At 38.5% G+C, this 25,418-nt stretch overlaps 1 protein-coding gene across 5 annotated transcripts; it reads left to right on the plus strand.

The window, feature by feature from the left end:
* Positions 1-239: 239 nt before the first annotated feature.
* CHEK1 (checkpoint kinase 1) lies at positions 240-23,644 on the plus strand. 5 transcript variants are annotated; one of them, XM_043451610.1, is made up of 13 exons: positions 240-690; positions 7,243-7,327; positions 9,044-9,267; positions 10,317-10,381; positions 10,475-10,544; positions 11,501-11,689; positions 12,102-12,206; positions 14,009-14,104; positions 16,362-16,470; positions 16,666-16,843; positions 17,517-17,648; positions 21,271-21,372; positions 22,770-23,644. In XM_043451610.1, the coding sequence occupies exons 2-13, from the start codon at positions 7,263-7,265 to the stop codon at positions 22,863-22,865; spliced, it is 1,431 nt and encodes a 476-aa protein (XP_043307545.1). In that variant the 5' UTR covers positions 240-690; positions 7,243-7,262; the 3' UTR covers positions 22,866-23,644. The 5 variants fall into 5 exon arrangements, with proteins under 5 accessions (XP_043307545.1, XP_043307544.1, XP_043307546.1 ...); XM_043451609.1 differs by lacking the exon at positions 240-690 and adding an exon at positions 6,368-6,491; XM_043451611.1 differs by lacking the exon at positions 240-690 and adding an exon at positions 6,505-6,820.
* Positions 23,645-25,418: the final 1,774 nt, after the last annotated feature.

A 25,418-nucleotide genomic window follows, 5' to 3' on the forward strand; every position in this document is an offset into this window, starting at 1 on the left:
AGCCTAAAGTTTATGCCGGGCTGGTAGAAGGACAGAGAGCAGACCTCATCTGTGGTCTTAGCTCTCTAAATGAGCCACGTATGGGGCATTCTGTCATTCTCTGTCTCTCAAATCAGGAAAACTATCAACGACTAGCCGATCCTACATATACAATTTTGTCATTTCAAAAACTGCAGCACCTAGCCCAATGCCTTGCACATAGTGGGCGCTCATTAAGCATTTACTGAATGAATAAAAGTTCACGGGACCAGAGGAGTGCCATTTCTGGGCAGGAACGGCGGCTGTGTTGCCAGGATGTCTCTGTTCTCAACATTGCTTGTTCTTAGAGGTGCTCTGACAACAAGGGCCAGGAGGTGACCACCCAGACCTGACCACACCAGTCGTCTTTGGGACTAGCCTCGGTATTTTTGTGTGTTTTTATTTTTGAGCTGGAGTAAATCCAGGGAGACTAAATCAGTAGTTTTGAAGACTTAAGGCAAACAGTACAGTGTTCTCAATGGAGAGGAAGAATCTCTTCCAATGTATGTATAGAACTGGATGGTCAGTAGGTGTTCTTGAATTAGCTGACTTGTAACCATGCCTATCTATTTGAAATCTCGCTTTTCAGCGCTCTCACTCATCCATGATATAGTCCATGTCTCTGCTGGTTTGCTTTAGCTGGTGCACTCAGCCTGTTGGTTTTACCTAAAGGTGAGCTTCTCTTGTCCCTTTGTGTCTGCCTCTTTATTATTACATCTTACTAAGAAGCCCTATGATCTTCTGGTTTTGAAGGCCTTGCCAAGTTAGCTACAGAAAGCACAGGAGTCCCATCATGTTTAATGTTAGGACAAACAGCCTTATGTTCAGTTATCCTAGGGTATTTTAAGACTTACGTCAGTGATGTATATAAACCCTTAGTTATTTAAAAAAAAAAAAAGAACACAAGGTAACTCTTTACTGTTACCTGTTTAAGAAATAGGAGCAATGGCCTGACTTTCAGATAAGTCAAAGTGGTGTTCCTAAAGGATGCTCAGGTCTACCTGTGTACCCAGGAAGCAGCCTTCCAAGCCAGTTTATGAACTAGGTGCTTCAATTGTGGGTAAGATTTAGAACTGATGTTAAGACTTGACTTACTGTATGTAAGTACATGACTTGATTTATATACAGAATTCCTCCCTAGAGGAAGAGGTGGTTCTAAGGTGGGTTTTTTTGTTGTTTATTGTTTTTTTTTTTCAAACCAATGGGAGTAATACCAGAGATCATTAGTGTCTTCCTCTGTAAGGATGATAAGCCTTTAATTTATCACTGCACTTGCTGCTCTTATGATTTTAATTTTATTAATTTCTAGACTACACGAAGCTATTTTTTTTTAAATTACGTGTAATTTCCACTGTTACAGTGAACTGAGTGTAAAAAAACATTAATTCTAAAAAGAGACAACACTGTTTTCGACCCCCATCAGAGGTACCCAAAAGTTCAGGTACTTTCAACTCTGCTGATTCTCACATTACTTACCTCCATATCATTAAATAACTTGCTTTATTTTGCTATGTGTTGGCTCTTCAATTTTTAGTATCATCTGTTGACTTTTTGGTGTGGAAAATGAGGATTTAGCTCTTTTTCACCATCCTGCTATTCCCATGGACACATCCTTACCATCTCAAGGTTCTTTTACAGTTATGATTTAGGCTAACTCAGTAGTTTTTACGTTAAGGCTTTTCACAACGAGACCATGTGGTATACTGCAACAACTTTTTTTTCTGTATAACTTTTGAGTGGGGAGAGGTTTTCATTTGTGTTTTGTTCTTGTCGCTAATTTCTCCCCAGGCTCTCCTTCATTTGTGCCAGCTTCCTTACAGTATGTTCAGATTCATTAAGTATTCCTTCTTAGAAATGTCTTGTTTTGGTATATTCCAGTTTGGACTGGGTGTCGTGGACCCCTGCACTGTCATATTGTGTGTTAATCTCCTGCCTTCTTTCTTAATTTATTACCACTACCTTCCTGAAAAAGTGTATGGGAGATAATTTCTTGAGATCTTGAGTGTCTGTTGTCACACTTGAATCATAGGTTGACTTGGTGTAGAGTTCCAGGCTGGGAATAACTTTTCCTTAGAATTGTTTTTGAAGGCATTGGCCCATTGTTTTCTGTCTTCCAAATGCTGAGAAGTGCAATGATATTCTGATTCTTAATTTTTTGTATGTGTCCATTCCATCTCATTCCCTCCCCAGAACTCTTAGTAGTCTTCCCTTTTTATGTAAAATGTGAAATTTTCCCAATAATGTATCCAGAAAGCTGGGTACTTTAAACTTGAAAAAATGCGAAAAAAAATATGGAAGGTCAAGTTCTTCAGTCTGGGAAATTTCCTTGAGTTGTTTCTGGATTCACCCAACTCCCTTTTTCATTCTGAAAAACAAGTTATTTGGATTTTGGACTTCCTGGATTAGTCTTCCAATATTCTTAGATTTATTCCTCTGTTTTCTCTGTTTATTCTTCCTTCTAGAGATGTCCTAAACTTTTTTTACTATCTATTTTGTTTTCTTTTTTTCTACTGTCATATTTTTTTAATATCCAAGAGCTTTTTGTGTTTGAATATTCCTTTTTCTGGACATCTTTTGTACTAAAGTCCTCTTCAAATTCTTGCTTGTCTTCTCTTTTTAAAAAGAAGGACGCTAAAAAGGTGATTGGAAGGTCTGTTGGGGGTGGGGTAGAGAATTAATGTGGGCTTCATTCTCCTGTGATCTGGCTGAGTTGTTAACATTATGAAGTCCCTGATATCAGTATCTTTAAATCTTTTCTGTGTAGGTAAGATTTCCTTAAGAAGGCTTTTATGTCCTTGGAAGAATATAAGCCAGGCTGCCAGACTTCTGGGAGTCAAGTGAGGAAAAAAGGCTCAGAGGTTTAACCTTCAGTTCAGTTCAGTTGCTCAGTCGTGTCTGACTCTTTGCAACCCCATGGACTACAGCATGCCAGGCCTCCCTGTCCATCGTTAACTCCCGGAGTTTACTCAAACTCATGTCCATTGAGTTGGTGATTCCATCCAACCATCTCATCCTCTGTCGTCCCCTTCTCCTCCCGCCTTCAATCTTTCCCGGCATCAGGGTTTTTTCCAATGAGTTAGTTCTTTGCATCAGGTGGCCAAAGTATTGGAGTTTCAGCTTTAGCATCAGTTCTTCCAATGAATATTCAGGACTGATTCCCTTTAGGATGGACTGGTTGGATCTCCTTGCTGTTCAAGAGACTCTCGAGTCTTCTCCAACACCACAGTTCAAAAACATCAATTCTTTGGTGCTCAGCTTTCTTTATAGTCCAACTCTCACATCCATACATGACTACTGGAAAAACCATAGCTTTGACTAGACAGACCTTTGCTGGTGAAGTAACGTCTCTGCTTTTTAATATGCTGTCTAGGTTGGTCATAACTTTTCTTCCAAGGAGCAAGTGCCTTTTAATTTCATGGCTGCAGTCACCATCTGCAGTGATTTTGGAGCCCCCCAAAATAAAGTCTCTCACTGTTTCCATTGTTTCTCCATCTATTTGCCATGAAGTGATGGGACCAGATCCCATGATCTTAGTTTTCTGAATGTTGAGTTTTAAGCCAGCTTTTTCACTCTTTCACTTTCATCAAGAGGCTCTTTAGTTCTTCTTCACACTCTGCCATAAGGGTAGTGTCATCTGCATATCTGAGGTTATTGATATTTCTCCCTGCAATCTTGATTCCCAGTTTGTTTCATCCAGCCTGGTATTTTGCATGATGTACGCTGCATATAAGTTAGATAAGCAGGGTGACAATATACAGCCTTGATGTACTCCTTTTCCAATTTGGAACCAGTCTGCTGTTCCATGTCCAGTTCTAACTTGCTTCCTGACCTGCATATGGATTGCTCAGGAGGCAGGTCAGGTGGTCTGGTATTCCCATCTCTTGAAGAATTTTCCAGTTTGTTGTGATCCACACAGTCAAAGGCTTTGGCGTAGACGATAAAGCAGAAGTAGATGTTTTTCTGGAGCTCTCTTGCTTTTTCGATGATCCAACGAATGTTGGAAATTTGATCTCTGGTTCCTCTGCCTTTTCTAAATTCAGCTTGAACATTTGGAAGTTCATGGTCCATGTACTGTTGAAGCATGGCTTGGAGAATTTTGAGCATTAGTTTTGCTAGCGTGTGAGATGAGTCCAGTTGTGAGGTAGTTTGAACATTCTTTGGCATTGCCTTTCCTTGGGATTGGAAAATAACCTGCAGTACATAAACTTAATCCTTTTGTTTTCAGTTAGGTATCCAAGACTTAACTGGGCCTGATCCTCTGCAGTTTAGATAACCATGTATTTTCCCTCTCAAGTCTAGGACCTACTTAGGGAGGGGCAGTTCCTTCCCTACACAGAAAAGGGAGGACACCAGGGATCTCTTCGCTTCATAAATAGTCCTTCACCATCTTTTAGCCTCACCTTTGCCTCATTCACCACCAGAGATTCCCTGGTGGCTCAGAGGATAAGGTGTCTACCTGCAATGCTGGAGACCTGGGTTTGATCCCTGGGTTGGGAAGATCCCCTGGAGAAGAAAATAGCAACCCACTCCAGTACTCTTGTCTAGAAAATTCCATGGATGGAGGAGCCTGGTGGGCTACAGTCCATAGGGTCACCAAGAGTCAGACATGACTGAACGACTTCACCTCATTTTTGCCTCATTCAGTTACATGTATGTGTGTGCTCAGTTGTGGAGTGGATTGCCACTTCCTACTCCAGGGGATTTTCCCAACCCAGGGATTGAACCTGTGTCTTGTGTCTCCTGCATTGGCAGGTGGGTTCTTTACCACCAGCGCCACCTGCAAAACCCCATTCAATTACATGTTGTCATATAACTAATTCAACTTGAGCCTTTAGGGAATTCTAAGATGGAATTCATCTTCTTTCATCTATGTTAAAATTTTGTTTTTTCATCTATATTTATAGGTTATTGCCTTTTAAAAATCTACTTTAAAATAGTAAACTTTATTCCTTTCTGAAACCTTACTAAAATAGTAAATTGTTAATAGTAAATATTAAAATAAATTAATGGGATATTTACTATTTACTATTAATAGTTACTATTTAATACTATTAAAATTTACATAATAGTAAATAGTAAAATATTCCATTAACTTATTTTAATATATACTATTAGAATTTTCTATTTTAGTAAGGTTTCAGAAAGGAACAGAGCTTCTTGTATCTATTCTTCCATATGCTATCTTTAGCTGATACTCTGCCTGAAATGTGTGTATCTCATTTTTCTTTCAGGGTAAGATACCTTTACTGTATCCAGACACAAAAAACTGTGCAGGCCTTTGCTTCATATTCTTTATTTGTAACAGGTAGTGCAGAAACTAGACAAAATGGAGTAAACAATCCGGAAAACTTACCTGAAACCTCAAGTGTGGTTGAATTTCGAAGTGTTCTGACTCGTTTTTTGTCCCTGACTTTTCTTTAAATCCAGTGTGTGCATTTTGTACACTTACTTTACCAGTATCACAATCAAGAGCTAATTATGCTAAATGTATGTGGCCCAGCTTTAAGAACTGGAGAGTTTGATGAAGGTGACCTTACTTGCGCCTTTGAGTTCCTAGTCTTTGCGGTCGAGAGGGAGTATCTATTTCAGTTTTTCCACATTGTTTTGTTCTCTAGCCAGTCTCTTTCGCAGACTTTACTTTCCCACCTAAACTGGTTATTCTGCTTTTAAACTATGCATCGTAAAAACGCAGCGTTTTTGCTTATATCTGCCTGTTTCTTACACATTAAAGACAGTGGGTAGAACTAAGCTATGCAGTTGCACTTCCTTCAAAAAGATTGAGTGGGAGGTATTGTTTGGGTGCCAGTTCGGACAAGACAGGGCAAAATTGGTTTTCTTGACATTATCTCAAGCCACAAAACAATAGCATTCTTCACCCGGATGCCTTCCCACCCCACTGCAGTGCGGCCAGTGTTCGATGCTTCTCGCTCACATCACAAAGTTCCTTTCAAGCTAAACAGGATCAATTCTCAACAGCTGTTCCCAGCTTCTAGGCTCCAGTTCTACCTGGGCCGAGCTTTAAAGTCACTGAAGCAGCTCTTACGGCGTGTGATCCTGGTTACCCTGCCAGGCTATGGGGCGAGGTGCTCGGGGGTTCGGGGTGGCGGGCAGCGAGCCCCGCGGTGCCGCTCTCCCCGGGAGCTCGAGGCCGGACGGCGGAGTCACAGGCCGGATCCCAGTTCGCGTTTGGGCCCGGAGGTCATTCGCAACCGATGCAGTCCGCAGTTCCGAAACCTCTTAGGCCAGGATCTAGTCCCGATTCCAAAGTAACCCTGGTCCCGCCGGTCTCCGCCGGCACGGAGGACCAATGCTGGCCCCAGGCGCTGCCAATCTGCAGATCCGCCGGGCCAGGAACGCGCACCTCTTTGCTTTACGGCAAGGGAGCGCGCGTTTGCGACAATGTGACGCCACCAAGTTTTGGCGGGAAAAGCCCTGCATTTGGATTCCTGTGGTGGCGGGCAAAGGACGGCCTGGTGAGGAAGGGCGGCCGGTAGAGTGGGAAAGGCGCCTGGAGCTGGCGTTCGGGGACTACATGATTTAGGAGGGGCACGGCGACAGAACGTTCTCGGTTCCGATCCCAAAGGATCGGAGAGGCTCCCTCGGAGGCGTGGTTTCGGAGGGTGGAGGAGTATGGTGGCGGGGGTCCTCGTTATACAGGGACTGGAGAGAAGCCTCCTCTGCTGGCTGGGAACCCCCAAGGTTTGGGGCCCGGCGGCCCGGGTGCCACCCAGCCCTTCCTTCCGCTTCTTGGGGCAGTTTGGCCCCGCCCCGGGCTCCTCCTGACCTTGGGGACGGGGTAGAGGTGGGAATTGGGAGTGAGCGGGTGGGGAGGGGTGGCTGCGGTCCCCGCGGTTATTTCCTCCTCCACTAGCCCTCGTCCGCTTACCCTAACCCGAGACTTCACTTCTCACCCCCTTCACCGGTCCCCGCCGTACGGCACTGGTCGCCCTCCTCAGCGCTGCTAGTACATTTCCTCTGCCGCCTGGAAAGCGGGGTTTCAGCTTCGGGTTTGCGTGGCAGTGGGGCTTGTGAGTTATCAATCAAATGCCGCGGTTTAGGATACTTGCTCATGCTTTAAAAGACTTGGATAAAATACGGATGATGTGAAACCAGGAGCTGTGATTTATCTTGGGGGAATCACGACAAGAGGCGGAGCTCAGAGGCTTCAGAAATGATTGAAGCTCCTCCTCACCAACCGTCTTTTCTGGGTTCCTGCTTTTACAGCCGCGGGACTTAGTGGAGTCATGGCAGTGCCCTTTGTGGAAGACTGGGACTTGGTGCAAACCCTGGGAGAAGGTGCCTATGGAGAGTGAGTCTGAGTCCGTTTTACCCGCCTTCACACTTGCTTTAGTTTTCTGTCTCCTTTGAGTACATATTCATTGTTCTGGAATTGTTTATTTAAATACTGTGGCGCCCAAAAGAACAGATCTTTGCATGCAAATTCCAAAACTTTGGGAAACTGAAGCTACACAATCTTTTGTAAGGGTTAACTGTTTGTTTTTTCTTCTTTTGCGGGGAGGCGGGGGTGGGAGGTACAAAACAGAGCAAAACAAAACATTTTTTTCCCTAAAATTTAGAGATTTCTGAAGTCGGTTTTCTCCTCCCATATATTCTTTACTGGGGTTTGAACATAGTGGTTAAATGAGCAAATGAACAGACTCTGGAGCCACATTACCGGCCTTTGTTTTGTGAAGTTTATGCAAGCTTTTTCTTTTTTGGCCGTGCCATCCTGCTTGCCGGGAGGCGGACCAGAAATTGAACCTGTGCCCCAAGCAGTAGAAACATGGGGTGGGGTCTTAACCAGGGGACCACCAAGGAAGTCCCTAGGTGAGCTTCCTAATATCCTTGTGTGCCTGTTTTTTCAGCTGTCATATGGCAGGAATAGTCCATATCCTGTAGGAACTTAGAACATTTACCATAGACATATATACTACTAGATTAATAAATGTTAGGTTATGTTATTAAAATTAAATGAATAGAGCAAGAATGAAATCTTGACATTTGGGACAGCATGGACCTGGAGGGTATTACGCTAAGTTTAAATAAGTCAGACAGAGAAAGACAAATACTGTATGGTTTCACTTACTAGGTGAAACAAAACAAATGAACAAATGTAACAAAAGAGAAACAGAGTTAAAACAAACAGGTAGTTGCCAGAGGGGAGGGTGGTGGGAGGAGGAGAGAAATACTTGTACAAACCTCTAGTTGCAAAATAAGTTTCCAGTATGAAATGTACAATTGGAGAGTATAGTCAGTAATTATGTAATACTTTGTATGGTAGCATATCCTAACTAGACATATAGTGGTGATCATTTTGAAATGTATACAAATATCAAATCACTATTTTGTAACAGGAACTAACTCAGCATTGTAAGTCAATTATACTTCAAAAACAGACTCATAGAAAAAGAGAAGAGATTTGTAGTTATCAGAGCAGGGTGTTGAGGGAGGGAGATTTAGATGAAGATGGTTAAAAGGTACAAACTTCAAGTTATAAGATAAATAAGTTCTAGGGATATAATGTACAACATGATTAATATCACTAACACTGCTATATGTTATACATGAAATTTAAAATAGTAAGGGAAGTTATTTTTTCTATTTTTTAAATTTTTTATCTAAAAAATGATGGATTGTCACTAAATTTATTGTGATAATCATTTCAGTACTTTATGTCAATTATAGCTCAGTAAAACTGGAAGAGAAATTAAATGAATAGAGCATGTATATGTGTGATGTGGCCTAGAATTGCTGTTATTCCATTTTAATTTATCAAGTGTTTATATATTACTTTTGGATGTACAACATAATGACTTCTTTGGAGCATTAGCTATTATACTTCACATTTCAGAAAGGAGTATTATCTGTTGAGGACATGGCAGAAACCATTCCCGTGGTTTCTTCCAGGTGGCGAAAGTAATAAAGGTAAAATAGTTTTGGATGAGTTATGTTTAATCTTTTGAAGTTTTAAAAGAAATACAGTTCAAATGTCTGGAATATTGTATTTCTTCCTTTTTCTTTTTAGAGTTCAACTTGCTGTGAATAGAAGAACTGAAGAAGCAGTTGCAGTGAAGATTGTGGATATGAAACGTGCCATAGACTGTCCAGAAAATATTAAGAAAGAGATCTGTATCAACAAAATGTTAAATCATGAGAATGTAGTGAAATTTTATGGTCACAGAAGAGAAGGCAACATCCAGTATCTATTTTTGGAGTACTGCAGTGGGGGAGAACTTTTTGATAGAATAGGTATGGAAAAAAATTCAGATAATTCTTCTGCTAAATACGTTTTTAAATTTGTCTCAATTTGGGGGCTTCTGTTTGTTCACTGTCTATTCAGAATTGCTTATGCAATAGTGAAACAAGTAAATTTCTTTGTTTTTGCAACTTATATCAACACTGAATGCATATGTAGAGTCATCAAAGAAATTTTTCCCCAAGTTTAAGAATGATAAGCTGTGATTTCTTGGTGCATGAAGTATCATAAGTGCAATGTATTGTATGCCTATGCAGTTTTTTTCTTTGTAGACATTCTAGTTTCATGAAATCGTTGCATTCATTTACAGATCTGAAATAAGAGGTTGTTATTTAAGTGAAATAATTGAGAATTTTATAGGATTTATATATATATAAAGTACTGTTTTTGCTACTTAAGATTAAAAGTCTTGATATTAAAGAATACTGAGAAGTACATAAAATATATTCTGTGGACCTAAATTTATTATTTAGATATATTGTATTAATAGTTAAAAAGTGATTATTAGAATCTCCAAAAAAATATATCTGAGAAAAGAGTTGAGTATAAAAGAAAGAAATTCACAGACATGTATGGCTTTGTGGTGTGAGAAATTTTATGAAATTTAAATTTGTTGTTAAATACTTAGGAAACCAGCTTAAATTTGCTAGGCTTCCACTTTGACAATTACAGTTCAGGAGAAGAGAAAATATTGGCATAGCGTTTAGAAGAAATTAGGGGTGAATTTGAAGGATATCAAGTAAATCATAAGTAGTACAAGTCAGGGCTTTCAAGGTATATCTTGCATTCTTGATTTGGGCTATATTTTGTTATTCTCTAATTTTCCTGTGATGTTAACTTATTTTTGCCACTTAACAGTTGGGGAAATGTGAGTTGTTAGCAATATATGTATTAGTGGACTCCAGAGTCATTTCATTGTAAGCATTAGATTCTTTTTGCAAAAGTACAATTATAGATGTTTAACTTTAGAATTAGGAGACTGTGTGGTTGATGCCTGACTATATTTACCTGATAAACTAACTTTCACAATTAATTCTTTTAGAGCCAGACATAGGCATGCCTGAACAAGATGCTCAGAGGTTCTTCCATCAACTTATGGCAGGGGTGGTAGGTACAGTGGTCTCTTTTCCTTTTATTTAAAATTAGTTTTAGTGAAATAAGTTACTCAGTTCTGGTTGCGTCCCTCTGCTTCTCTTTTAGGTTTATCTGCATGGTATTGGAATAACTCACAGGGATATTAAACCAGAAAATCTCCTACTGGATGAAAGGGGTAAGTTTAGCGTTTTGTCACTGCTACCAAAATCATTTTAATACAGCCATACAAAGGCAGGATCAAGGCTTTTGCATTACTGAAATTTCAGGGCAGCTTCTTAATTTGCCACTCAGTTATGGTAAATATTCAGTAAGTATAGTTAAGGTGAAAGTTCTGCCTACAGTTTGTGTGTCTTAAAGGTGGGAAGTTAGGAAATTTGCTCTTCTTAATTTGTTTTTTGTACAGAGTTCCTCCTCCTTTTATAAACATAGCCACCTTGATGAGAAGCTCTGGAGGCTTGTGGATCTTGAGTTTCTGTGTGTCTTTATATGCTTCCTTCCAGCCAGCTGGGTTTATACATCTCTGAGAAAGCTGTGCCTAGAGTGTTATTGATACCTCCTGCCTCTGCACAGGCGGGTGAGGACATGGCTTTGCTCTCAGTGTTTAAGTGCTCTTTTCTAGAAGACCCTTTTGACTTCAGGATCTTTCTTTAACCTGGTCCATGCTGTTTGTATATTGACAGTATTTGTGTTAAGTTAATAGAAGCCATGAGGCCTTTTTCTAGTTTTAGTTATATGATGATGTCTTTTATTTCTTCTTTATTACAATTTATTTTTGATCACTTTAAGGTAGAGAAGTTCCACAAATCTAAAATGACACCAGCAGTTTTCCAGTAAACCTTGACTCCTTTTAGTATTTGTGTATGTGCTCAGTTGCTCAGTCGGGTCTGACTCTTTGTGACGCCATGGACTGTAGCCTGCCAGGCTCTTCTGTCCATGGGATTCTCCAGGCGAGAACACCGGAGTAGGTTGCCATTTCTTCCTCCAGGGATCTTCCCTACTCAGGGACTGAACCCGAGTCTCGTGCATTGGCAGGTGTATTCTTTTGCCACTGCGCCACCTGGGAAGCCCCTTTAAGTGTACCTGTTTACCAAACATTCTCATTCGGCACCATCCTTTTTTCCTTTGACTTAGATAACCTCAAAATCTCTGACTTTGGCTTAGCAACCGTGTTTCGGCATAACAATCGGGAGCGTTTGTTGAACAAGATGTGTGGTACTTTACCATATGTTGCTCCAGAACTTCTAAAGAGAAAAGAATTTCATGCAGAGCCAGTCGATGTTTGGTCCTGTGGAATAGTACTTACTGCAATGTTGGCTGGAGGTAAGAGCTATTTAATCATGATAAAATTCCTGTCCTTTGAAAAGCCAGGTTTTCTGTACCAAAATAAATGAAATGAATCAAGGTGTTCCATATTTATGTGATAGTATTTTAATATTAACCTATTTATAACTAAGTTGGAACTTTTAATCCCAAAGATTTAAAAAAATGATTTATGTGTAGCTATTAAATGAAATATCACAGTAGCTCTCTCTTAAAATGATGTGAATACTTTTGGAAATAGTAAGGCAGAAGTGGATTATCTATCTTAGAAGTGTCTTTAAAATTTCTTAAACCATGTTTAATTAATTTGAAGGAAACTTTTAATGGATTTGTGTCACTGATTATTTTCCCTTAAAATCGTTACTGTAAAATGATTTGAACATTCAGAAAACCGAGTCTTGTTTCCTTTTAGAATTGCCGTGGGACCAGCCTAGTGATAGTTGTCAGGAATATTGTGATTGGAAAGAAAAGAAAACATATCTCAACCCTTGGAAAAAAATTGATTCTGCTCCTCTAGGTAACTGGGTTATCTTGAATGTAAAGTACTGATTTCCTGGATAATGAAGCCTAGTGCTGTGTGAATTTTTTTCTTACATATTTTTTTAACTTTTAATTAATTTATATAAATAATACATGATCTTTGTAGATAAAGTAGAAAAATAATAAATAAAATATTAAAATCCAACCCTATAATTCTAGTACTCAGAAGTAGCTTCCTTTAATATTTTGATATCTGCATGTGTTTTGTAGTAGAAAATATGTAAGTATATATGTTTGTTATATATGTAGATTATTTATAAGTATTTTTTTTTTCACAAAAAAAATGACATCACACTATACATGTTATTTTGTAAACTTTGTGTGAGTATGTGTGTTAATGCTAAGTGAACACTTTTTCATGACTATACTTGTAAGTATTCATCACTGTTTTTAAAAACTGTGATGGTATTCTGCTATATGGACATGCCTTACTATACTTCTCCAGTTCACCTTTTTAGAGATTCAGAATTTTTTCTAATTTTTCACTGTTGTGAAAGAGATATGATGATCATCCGTATACCTTAATCTTTGTACATATGTCTCAGTTATTTAAAGTGAAACCCCAGAAGTGGAATTGCAGGGTCAAAGATGTATACAGTGTTTAATTATTATGGTTTACTTTGCCAAATTGTTTTCCAGAAAGTTTGTACCATTTCATCACAGTCTACCTAGTTTACATGTAAGCTATTTTTTGGCTACACCTTGAGGCATGAGTCTTTGTTTTCCCACCAGTGAATGAACCTGTACCCTTGCAGTGTAATCAGGGAGTCTTAACCACTTGACCACCAGGGAAGCCCCTTAAACATTTTTAACTAATCTAATAGGCCAACCTGTAAGAAATATATTCTAACTTTAAAATTTTTATTTTAAATTTAGTATCAATGAAGTTGTATGGATTTATTAGCTTTTTTGTCTATTTTTGTGGACGTCTATTTTGCTCATTTTTGGTAGGAAGTTTTCCTTTTATTCTATATGAAGTTTTTAAGAAAATATTAGTGTCATTATATCAATGCATTTGTTACAAATATTTTTGACAGTTTGTCATGCATTTTTACTTTGTTATGCTATTTTGACATACAGAAGTTTTATATTTTATTTATTTAAATCTAGTGTCTTGTCCTTTTTGATTTCTGACTATATTGTCATGTTTGGAAAGGTCTTTTCTACCCTCAACAGTAGAAAAAAATTACCTATGTTTTCATGGCTTTTGTTTTTTGTTTTGTTTTCCATTTAAATCTTTGGTCTATTAGGAGATTCTTTTGGTGTTGGGAGATGTATGAATTCTTTATCAATTAATTAAGGTCTTAGGATGATGGTTGTTTTTATTACTGTCTCTTAAAAAGTTATTGGAAAGTAAATTTTCATTATAAAATTGTGTGAATGAGAACTTAGTATGACATGTTAGAACAATGAAGTTTGGTATTGAAAATGGATGAGGTTTTTTTTATCTTTGTGTAAATAGAGGTTTTCTGGTTTGTTTTTTGTTTTTGTATCTTTGTGTAAATATCATCAAGTGGAGAGAAACATTTCCACCCAGCTCTTGTTCTATTTACAAACAACTGCGAGTCTGGTCTGGGAAGAATATTCAAAGATATAGACAGTAGCAAGGAATAATTGCATGAAATTCAAGCAAAAATTTAGTGGCTTTGTTTTCTTTTCCCCAGAAGTAGTATTTGGACCTAACGAGAGCAATAAAGAATGTGTATTTTACACCACAAGCTATAGGCTTTTCTAATCTGCATGACTCTTATAAATGTTGTCTTAATATTTTGTTTTCAGCTCTGCTACATAAAATCTTAGTTGAGAACCCATCAGTAAGGATTACCATCCCAGACATCAAGAAAGATAGATGGTACAACAAACCACTCAAGAAAGGTAATATGCTTAAAATACAAGTTTTTAAAAAAAAAAAAATTTTTTTTTTTTCTGTGAAAGAAAAGGTACTTGTAAAGTCAGCATAAGTCAACAACACAAAATAGCTGTGATCTCTGTCCTCGTGGAGATGATAGCCTCTAGTACAAAAAACAGAAATATAAAAAATAATTTTTAGTTCTTTAATAATTACAAAGTAGAAAGTCAGGGTACTGTAGCTAAGAGTTTGACCAAGTCTTTTCTTTTTAGCCTTTTTATTTTGCATCGGAGTGTAGCTGATTAACAATGTGGTGATGGTTTCAGGTGCAGCAAAGGTGTTCAGCCACACATATACGTGTATCCACTCTCCCCCTAACTCCCCGCCCACCCAGGCTGCCACGTGACACTGAGCAGAGTTCTCTGAGCTATACCGTAGTTGACCTAGTCTTAAGTGACAGAGAACGTTTACCTTGCTGAGGAAATAACATTAAATCTAAGATTTGAAGATTAAAGGGGAGCTAGCCAGATGAGTAGAAGCAAGACGAGTGGCAGATTCCAAACACGGAAGCAGCATCAGGGATGACCTGGTGGTTAGAAGGTAGTGCATTTGAGGAGCTTGAGAGAAGGCATGTGTGGCATGGACCATGTCTGGCTTGTTCAGCATTACATCGCCAGTGCGTAGTACAGTGTGTGGTCCATTTTAGGCATTTCATAAATGTTCATGGAGTGAATAAGTGAGTGGAGAAGGAGGGGAGGGAGAGAGATTTGAGATGAGGTGGTAGATAGGAACCAAGCCATGGAGGACCTTATAACCCATGCTAAGAATCTTGGGCTTTAACTGAAGGCCATGGGAAAACCTTTTGGGAGATTTTAAGCAAGAAAATGACATGCTTATATATTTGGTTTTAAAAGATCTTTCTAGAATTTCAGATTCTTTACCACTGAGCCACCAGATCCAATTGGGAGGAAGAAGCTAAAAGTCTAAGAGAGAGGAAAGAAAAAAGCAGCAAGGTCCCTAAGGAGAAAGGAGGGTTATGGGGTCCTTTTCAAGTAGAGGAATGAACATTTGATGGGAGGATGGAAAGGAAGAGAGGACAGGTAGGAATGCAAGTAAGTTAGATTTGGTAGCGGCAAATCGAGGGAGCTTCCAGTGACTGAAATGGGAGATGTATGTAAGTAATGAGGTACTGGAGGGTGTCTCGGTAATTTGTTAGGAGTATAGATGTTTTTAAAGAATCATTTTGGGGAAAGGAAGAGAAAACTGATTAGAGAAATGTAGCATAGCCTGTTAGGGGTGAGGATCCCGTGGAGGGGAGTAGCCGTGAATTTACAGTGGCATCTTATTCTCTATAATGATTATTTTCAGTAAAGATTTATCCAAGGGAGTGATAGCTTAGGGTGAACGATCTTGGACTCCTGATCTCTGAAAAAGATTTGACTTTGGGACCAGGGACCAGCATTGATCACTCAAGAGCTTTTGTATAGCAGAGTCTTATTAAAGTGAAAAGGGACTGAGAAAGCTTCTGACATGGACATTAGAAGGGGGATGGAGAATGCTGCCACCCACCCCCTCATCCCCCGCCAGCTAGTCTTATCAAGGCCTTATCAGACCCACTCCCACAACATACAGCTTAAATTAATAAGATTAGAACCAACAATAGAAAGATCTTACCACCCACCCCCATAATACACATTTTAAGATGACAGGATTAGTCCGAAGGTTCTTAAGGAGAAACATACCACTGAGCAAGATACATTGTTATATTGACTAAGACAAAGCAATGTAGAAAGAAGGTTTGACCTTTTCTCCTTGAGAGCCCCAGACCCCTTTCTCTTCCTCAGAAACCTTGGGCTTCTTATCAACCTACCTAGGAATTGACTCGCATGAACAATGAAGGTTGAGGAGAGCAGATTCATAACATTCATTGTCATTATCACAAATTATTTTTTATTTTAAAAGGTTTTGATCCTGTTGCTGGGTCTCTTAGTCTTCATAGAACATTGTTCTGCTACCAAAAATGGTACCATTAAAATGACTGCCTTAACATTGACACCATGCACTTGGGACATACTTGTAGGTCAAGATTTATGAAATGTGTAGTTTGCACAATTTGACAAGTGATTCCAAGTCAGAAGTTCCTAACCACTTTTCTCATAAAATCATATAGGAAGAGCCACTATCTATCATATAAGTATTTTGTGTTTAAGAAATGAATTGAGATATGGTTTTACTTCAATTTGCCAAGTGGGAAAGCATCTGTATTTATGTTCTCTTTTTTAGGGGCAAAGAGGCCCCGGGCTACTTCTAGTGGTGTATCCGAGTCTCCTGGTGGATTCTCTAAACATATTCAATCCAACTTGGACTTCTCTCCAGTAAACTGTGCTTCTAGGTAAGGTGGGTTAATAATTAATAAAAGATCAAGTAGTTGTTGGATATAATAGTCCCCATGAAAAACAATCCATGTATATAATGTTTTCTTAAGATGGATATAATTTTTTTCAGTGTGAGAATGGTAATGCCATATAAGAAAGACCTAAAGAACTTTATTTAAAGGTATATTTTTCTCCATATCCTAATGCCTTAGTGAAGAAAGTGTGAAGTACTCCAGTTCTCAGCCAGAACCACGGACAGGCCTTTCCTTATGGGACACCAGCCCTTCATACATTGACAAACTGGTACAAGGGATCAGCTTTTCCCAGCCCACTTGTCCTGATCACATGCTTCTAAATAGTCAATTGCTTGGCACTCCAGGATCCTCACAGGTAAGGAAATTTAGTTCCTCAAATAATAATGGCCCCACTGAAATGTTGTGAACTAATCAGCCTCCAACTAATTAAAAAAATAATAATAATAATAATAATAAAATTAAAAAAAATAATAATGGCAACTCTATTTTTTATTGTCTCAAAGTCTTTTTTTTTTTTTTTTGTCAATCTAAGAAATACAGTATTAACACTTGATACAGTTTTTTTTTTTTTTTTTTGACGAGAGAATTAGGGGAGACTTTTTTTTTCTAATGTTAATTTATTTGGCTGCACTGGGTTTTAGTTGTGGCACACAGGATCTTCAGTCTTCATTGCAGGATGTGGGATCTAGTTCCCTGACCCAGGATCAAACCTGGGCCCACTGCATTGAGAGCACAGTCTTAGCCACTGGACCACCAGAGAAATCCCGAGACTCGAGACTTTCTTTCCTCTTTTTTAGCCACACCGTGGCATGTGGGTTTTTAGTTCCTTAACCAGGGATTGAACCCTGGCCTCTGGCACTGGAGGCAGAGTCCTGACATCTGGGCTGCCAGGGAATTCCCTACGGGAGACACTTATGTATAAGAATCTGAAGTCAGAAAAAGGAATTTTCAAGCCAAATAGCTATAGTATGATTACTTTTGGTGGTAAGTCTGATAATTTATTCAGCTTTCCTCTATTTGACTTGTAGAACCCCTGGCAGCGCTTAGTCAAAAGAATGACACGATTTTTTACCAAATTGGATGCAGACAAATCTTATCAATGCCTGAAAGAGACTTGTGAGAAATTGGGCTATCAGTGGAAGAAAAGTTGTATGAATCAGGTATGTTTCATGGATTTTTGTTAGATCTTTTCCTGAAGAAAAATTTAAAATATTTGAGTAAAAAAAGAGATATCATTCTGTGGTTGATTCATGTTGATATTTGGTAGAAATCAATACAATACTGTAAAGCAATTATCCTTCAATTAAAAATAAATTTAAAAGTGCTGTCATTTTATGTATATATTAAAATTTAAAGTAATTAGTTTAATTTGAAAAAGAAACCATTGAAATTTAAATATAATGCTTTTTCCTTAAGAACTAGTATTTCTTAAAAGACTTCTCTAAGGTTATTAAAAATACTAAGAGATTCAAGTCTTATTTTCTTTAAACTATACATTATACTTAAATTGTAACAGCAATGAGCTTCCTTCTGTGAAAGATGGGTCCATTAACAATTCCGTGCTTCCTCCATCTTCCCTGCTCCCAACTGCCAATTTTTGTTGTTTACATTGTTATAGCATATTTATAATATTGACATTCTTATCTGTCTTTAGGCTTTTCAAAAGTCTTAATATTATGAGAAACAAAGAGAAAGGGATATTTTGTATTAAAGGAGACTAAAGAGGCTTGATAAATAATGTAATGCATGATCTTTCACTAGATCATGGATTTAAAGAAAAAGAAAGCTATAAATGATGTTATTAGAACAATTTGGGAAACTTGAATATGAGTTTTATGTTAGATAATGTTTTTGTATCAGTGTCAGATTTCTTTGGTGTGATCATAATACTGTGGTTTGTAAGAGAATGTCTGCAGGAGACACGTGGTAAAGTGTGTGTAATTTATAACTTAGTTTAAAAACTAAAAAAAAAGACAATCATGTAAAAAAGAAGTAAACATGCTTATCTAGGTTTATAAGGCCAATAAACATTTGTGGTTATTTATTGTAGGATTCTTTCAGTTTTTCTGTAGATTTGTAAACTTTCAAAATTAAAAGTTACGGGAAAATGTTACTATGAGGAAACCTGAAGCCAGCCTGATTAGACTCTCACTTATATAGATATCTTACTCTTTTTTTTTTTTAAGGTATATTTATTGAGATAAAGCTCACGTGATATAAAAATCATCACTTTAACCATTTTAAAGTACACAATTTAGTGGTTTTAAGTATGTTCACAGGATTGTGGAATTATCACCATTTAAATATAGAACTTCCCACTGCCCCCCAAATAAACTCTGTACCAATTCGCGGTCATTCTTCGTTCCTTCCTCCCTGGCAACCACTAATATACTTTCTGTGGATTACCTATTTCTGGGCATTTCCTATAAATGGAATCATATAGTTATGACCCTTTGTGTTTGTCTTCTTTTACTTAACATAGTATTTTCAAGGTTAATTCATGTTGTAGCATTTATCAATACTTTATTCCTTTTAATGGGTGAATGATAGCCTGTTATGTGGATAGACTGTTTTGTGTAAGCATTTATCTATTGATGCACATTTGGGATAATGTATCTACTTTTTGGCTGTTATGAATAATGCTGCTGTGATCATTCGGGTTTCTGTGTGAAGACAGGTATTTTAGTTTGCAAGGGCCATCGTAACAACATACCACAGACTAGGAGGTATTTATTTGTTTATTTACAGAAATTTATTTTCTCACAGCTCTAGACACTGAAGTCCAAGACCAAGATTCTGGCAGGGCTGGTTTCCTCTGGAACCTTGGCTTTTAAGTGGCCACCCTCTTGCTGTCTCCTCCTATGTTTTGTCCTCTCTGCACACCTCCCCTGAATCTGTCACTTTCTGTATCCTGATTTCGTTTTCTAATGAAGACACCAGTCAGATTGGATTAGGGCCCTCTGAATGGTCTCCTTTGAACCTAGTCACCTCTAAATTAAAAGACACTTGCTCCTTGGAAGAAAAGCAATGACAAGCCTAGACAGTATATTAAAAAGCAGAGACATTATTTTGCCAACAAAGGACTGTATATATAGTCCAAGCTATGGTTTTTCCAGTAGTCATGTATGAATGTGAGAGCTGGACCAGAAAGAAGGCTAAGCACCAAAGAATTGATGCCTTTGAACTGTGGTGCTGCAGAAGATTCTTGAGAGTCCCTTGGACTGCAAGGAGGTCAAACCAGTCAATCCTAAAGGAAATCAACCCTGAATATTCATTGGAAGGACTGATGCTAAAGCTGAAGCTCCAGTACTTTGGCCACTTGATGCAAAGAGCCAACTCATTGGTAAAGACCCTGATGCTGTGAAAGATTGAAGGCAGGGGACAGGGACTACAGAGGATGAGATGGTTGGATGGCATCATCAACCTAGTGGGCATGAATTTGAGCAAGCTCTGGGAGATGGTGAAGGACAGTCCCTGGGGTCGCAAAGAGTTGGACACAACTGAGCAACTGAACAACAACAAGTACCTCTTTAAAGAGGTCTTATCTCCAAAATAGCCACATTCTGAGGCATTGGGAGTTAGGGTTTCAACATCTGAATTTTGAGGGGATGCAGTTTCAGTCCAGAAGGAGAAGTTTTCAATTTCTTTGGTTACATACCTGTGATCAGAATTGCTGGGCATACAATAACTCTTGTGTTTATCTTTTGAGGAACTGCCAAATGATTTTTCAAAGCAGCGACACCATTTTACATTCCTACCAGCCATGTATGAGGGTTCCAATTTCTCTTCATCCTTGTCAACACTTGTTATTGTCTCTTTTTAATCAAAGCCCTCTCTGTGTGACGGAGAAGGCAATGGCAAGCCACTCCAGTACTCTTGCCTAGAAAATCCCATGATTGGAGGAGCCTGGTGGGCTGCAGTCCATAGGTTCGTTACAAGTTGGACACAACTGAGCGACTTCACTTTTCACTTTCACACATTGGAGAAGGAAATGGCAACCCACTCCAGTGTGCTTGCCTGGAGAATCCCAGGGACAGGGGAGCCTGGTGGGCTGCCGCTTATGGGGTCACACAGTCGGACACTACTGAAGTGACTTAGCAGCAGCTCCCTGTGTGAGGTGAGAATTATTAAAAATGTTTTTGTACTTTGGGCTGGGCTTAGCTAGACAAATCTGCTGATCTTAACTTGGGCTTATCCGTCCAGCTGAAGTTGATGGCTTTTCTGTGGCTGGTGGTCCAAGACAGCCTCATCCACCTTTGGGGTCTTGGTGCTGGCTGTTGGCTGGGCCTTTCTTTTCATGACCATCTTCTAGCCTGTGCTTCTAAAACAGTGAAAGTGGAAGTTGAAAGACCTCTTAGAACCTTCGCCATCTTCTGATCGCTGTCGTAGCTTTTGACCCAAAAACCTAACCTCTCTTTTTCTTTCTTCTGTTTTAATAATCTTGTTTTCCCTCTCATTCTGGTTTCATTCTCTTCAACTGTTTCTTCTTTCAGTTGTATTTTGATAAAACACTAAATTTCTTCTGTTGCTAAGTGTTCACATAGACTCAATCCCCAGTGATGGTGCTGCATCCTGTTTACAGGTTGGTCTGGGTGGACACACATGTACCCGTCAGGAGAGGAAAGTCCTGGAAGGAATGGGATGTTTGGCGGCACTGCTCCTATTGTAGAAGCTTTTCTCAAATTTGCATCCCAGCAGTATCACTGAACTGAGATTATATAGTTTTTATTTAGAGTATTTTCTACCCACTCATATGCTTTAACCTTATTTTTATTTTCTTAGGTTACTGTATCAACAACTGATAGAAGAAACAATAAGCTGATTTTCAAAGTGAATCTGGTAGAAATGGATGAGAAGATCTTAGTTGACTTCCGGCTTTCTAAGGTATATAGATTAGCACATTTTTTAAGAGAGAAAGCTTTGTTTTGCTATTTTTGAAGAAGTATTACATGTTCATTTTAGAAATTTTAAAAACACAAAGTGTAAAGAAGAAGGTAAGAATCAAGTCATCCACAGAAAACATTTATTTTTGATATTGTATTAGAATAACCTTACTATTACTTGTGATACATGCTATATGGAAATACTCTTATGTGGAGATTTTTTTACTGGCATTATATTTTAGATATATGTTAACTTTTTTTTTTAAATTTAATATTATGAACATTTGTTCTTGTCATTATCTATTCTTCCAAAACAGTTTTTTCAAATGACATTCCTTATTATAAAAGTTTTTGTTTTTTATGTGATCTGTAAGTAACAAAGAAAATAAAAATAGTCATAAATTATTTTTATCTTTAATTACCTTTGGCATTTTGTAGCATTCTAAGCTTTTTCTTATTGAATTTGTATATAGTATTTTTTATAAAAATTGTGGTTTGTCAAAATGCACATTATAGTTAATGAAACTTTATCTGTTATAAGCTACTTTGTGATTCATACTCATATACAGAGTTTTATTCACATTTCTGATTCTTTCTTTAGAAATTAGTGGTTCTGAGGTTATAGTTTTAAAGCCCTTGATACATAAGACCAAAATAGCATTTTCTCTATTTCCTGAAAGATTGTACATGGCTCTAAACAAGGCTGGAAGAGTTGGTCACTTTCTTTATATTGGCAGCTTGCTGCAATACTGTTGTCCAAATGCTTGGTATGGAATTAAATTAAGATCCTAGAGTAGTGAAATCCTTCTCATAACTGAATCACTGGCTTTGTTGCCACAGTGGTTTGGCAAGACTTAAGTGTAGTCGTTTAGCTAATTTTTAGTTTAAACTCCCAGTGCCTATGAAAAACAGTGACCTAGGTCCAGAGCTATCAACAATTGAAACGAACAAGATGCCATTGGTTTCTGCTCTCTGGGCCCAGTGTAATGGACCCAAAATCAAGTCAGAATTATTTATGTAGGCATTTCTTCTACACGGGCTTCCCTTGTAGCTCAGCTGGAAAAGAATCTGCCTGCAATACGGGAGGCCTGGGTTCGATCCCAGGGTTGGGAAGATCCCTTGCAGAAGGGAACGGCTACCCACTCCAGTATTCTTGCCTGGAGAATTCCATGGACTGTATAGTCCATGGGGTCACAAAGAGTCGGATACAACTGAGCGACTCTCACTTTCACTTTTCTTCTATGAAGGTATTTTGTCTTTGTAAGAGGACCTGAAGACGAGGATAGCTGGACCTATCTATGGATGTTTGTCTCTACGTACCACTAAAGAAAGTTTGATTTTATGACATAGTCTTTTTTTTTTTTTTAACGTGAGTTTTGGCTATTATTCCTAATATAGGGTGATGGATTGGAATTCAAGAGACACTTCCTGAAGATCAAGGGGAAGCTGAGTGATGTTGTGAGCAGCCAGAAGGTTTGGCTTCCTGTCACATGATAGATCCACTGGTTCTGGGATTCCTGGTGAATATAGTGCTGCTATGTGGACATTATTCTTCCTAGAGAAGATGATCTATTCTGCAAACTGCAAACAATAGTCCCTGAAGAGTTGTCTTCCCTCTAGCCAAACATTTTCCAATTCTTTTGTATATTCTTCATACAAATAATATCTGTATCTTAACTGTAAGTGAAACTTTGGGGAAAGGGTGGATAGAATTCATTTAGATAGTCCTTCATGTGCATTTAGCATCTGAATTGAGACCCACCTGGTGGAAACCATGCTCTGGGGTTACATGAGTTTACCAACATTTATACCAATATAATGAAAAATTATACTCTTGTCCCATTCTGCCAAAACGTTTGGTTCCATCCAAAAAGTACATATTTCCTGCACATTGACTTAATCACATGGATAAATTAGTAAAAAAAACAAAAACAAAAACCTTGTTTTTTGTGGGACAGTAAATTTATCAGTCAGCCTGAAGTGAAGCCAGCTTCAAAATGTATACCCCAAGATTTGTACTTAAAAGGGCCTGACCAGGTACCTAAAGCTGTTTTTGAACAATAATTAAAATTGCAAGTAGGTATGTTTTTTTCTGGTATAGTTAATATGTATGATTGGTCTTTCAAATAGAAGTTGAGCATAAATTCTAGTGCTTAACTATCTTTACTCAGAATTACTGTTGCACATTTTAAATATTTTTCTATATTATTTTCTACTTTCACAGCCATATTTTAATTCTTTATTACAGAAATAAATTCTATTTTGAAAATGAATAGCTAACTCTGTAAACTCATTGGTGACTAAACCTCTAGACGGTGAGGAATGAAAGAGGCTAGAGACGTAAGAAAGTAATGGAAATTGATCTGATTCCTGGCTTTTTTCACCTATTAATTTTAGTAAGATCTTATTCTTTGAATACAATTTATATTAACATTTGAATGTGTTAGATTGGGTCCCAGTATTCCTGTTTCTTGGTGATTTATAAAAATTAGCCAGTTATTCTAGTCTGAAGCCAAGAACATGAAACTTTATAGAGTTTGTCATATATTGTGTATCTTGGTAAATGGCATTATTGTGGTATAGCTGTCGTTTTTCAAATAGTCATGTACAGATGTGAGAGCTGGACCATGAGGAAGACTGAGCACCGAAGAATTGATGCTTTTGAACTGTGGCATTGGAGAAGACCCTTGAGAGTCCCTTGGACTGCAAGGAGATCCAACCAGTCCATCCTAAAAGAGATCAGTCCTGAATATTCACTGGAGGACTGATGCTGAAGCTGAAACTCCAGTACTTTGGCCACCTCATGCAAAGAACCAACTCATTGGAAAAGACCCTGATGCTGGGAAACATTAAAGACAAGAGGAGAAGGGGACGACAGAGGATGAGATGGCTGGATGGCATCACTGATTCAATGGACATGAGTTTGAGCAAATTCTGGGAGATTGTGAAGGACAGGGAGGCCTGGCGTGCTGCAGTCCATGGGGTCAAAAAGAGTCAGACACGAGTGACTGAGCAACAACAACCCACAGGAGGAATAAATTTAAACCTATAGGCAACTTCTAAGAATTAAGCCAGTACATTCTCAAATAAGAAATTTTGTTCTTGAGAATTGTCAGCCAGGGAATTCTCTGGCAGTCCAGTGGTTCAGACTCTGAGCTTCCACTGCAGGGAGCGAGGGTTTGATCGCTAGTTGGGGAACTAAGTTCCCACATGCCACACAGCATGGCCAAAAGAATAAAAGAAGAGAGAGAATTGTCAGCCAACGATTGGTAACTCTCGTAAACAAAGTTGTCCCTGGCTTTGACCTCTCCCCTGAACTCCAGACTTTTACAGCCATGGTCTACCTGACATTTCCCCTTGACTAATAGTCATCTCCTGACCAAATAAAACTTTTGATCCCTGTCCTCCAACCTACTCCTCCCTAGTTCCCCCCACGTCAATAAATGCCACATTTAGACCCCTAGTTTCTTAAGCCAAAACTCTAGAAATCATCCTTGATACAGTTTTCATACTCTGAATTCAGTTCAGCAGCTCCTATTTAATTCAGCAAATATGTACAAAATAGGGCTTCCCAGGTGGCACTGCTGGCAAAGAACCTGCCTGCCAAAGCAGGAGACGTAGGAGGCTCAAGTTCAGCCCTAGGTTGGGAAGATCCCCTGGAGGAGGGCATGGCAACCCACTCCAGTATACTTGCCTGGAAAATCCCGTGGACAGAGGAGCCTGGTGGGCCGCAGTCCACAGGGTCACAGAGTCAGACACGACTGAGCCACTGAACAGCAACATGTGCACTCCCATTCTGTGGCTTATTTCACACGTCGTATAAGATTGTAGTTTTAATATAGTTCAAGTAAGACTTTTCCTCTGTCTAGCAATTTTTGTTTCCTACTTAAACACTCATTCCCTACTTTAAAATCATGAAGATTTTCCTTTCTGTTATCTTCCAAAAGCTTTATAGTTTTGGCTTTCACCTTTAGATCTACAGTTTACCTGAAAATGATTTTTGTGTATAATAGGAGGTCAGGTAGCATTTTTCCCCCATATGGCTAT

This window comes from Cervus canadensis, chromosome 29, assembly GCF_019320065.1.
Source record: "Cervus canadensis isolate Bull #8, Minnesota chromosome 29, ASM1932006v1, whole genome shotgun sequence".
Taxonomy (NCBI): Eukaryota; Metazoa; Chordata; class Mammalia; order Artiodactyla; family Cervidae; genus Cervus; species Cervus canadensis.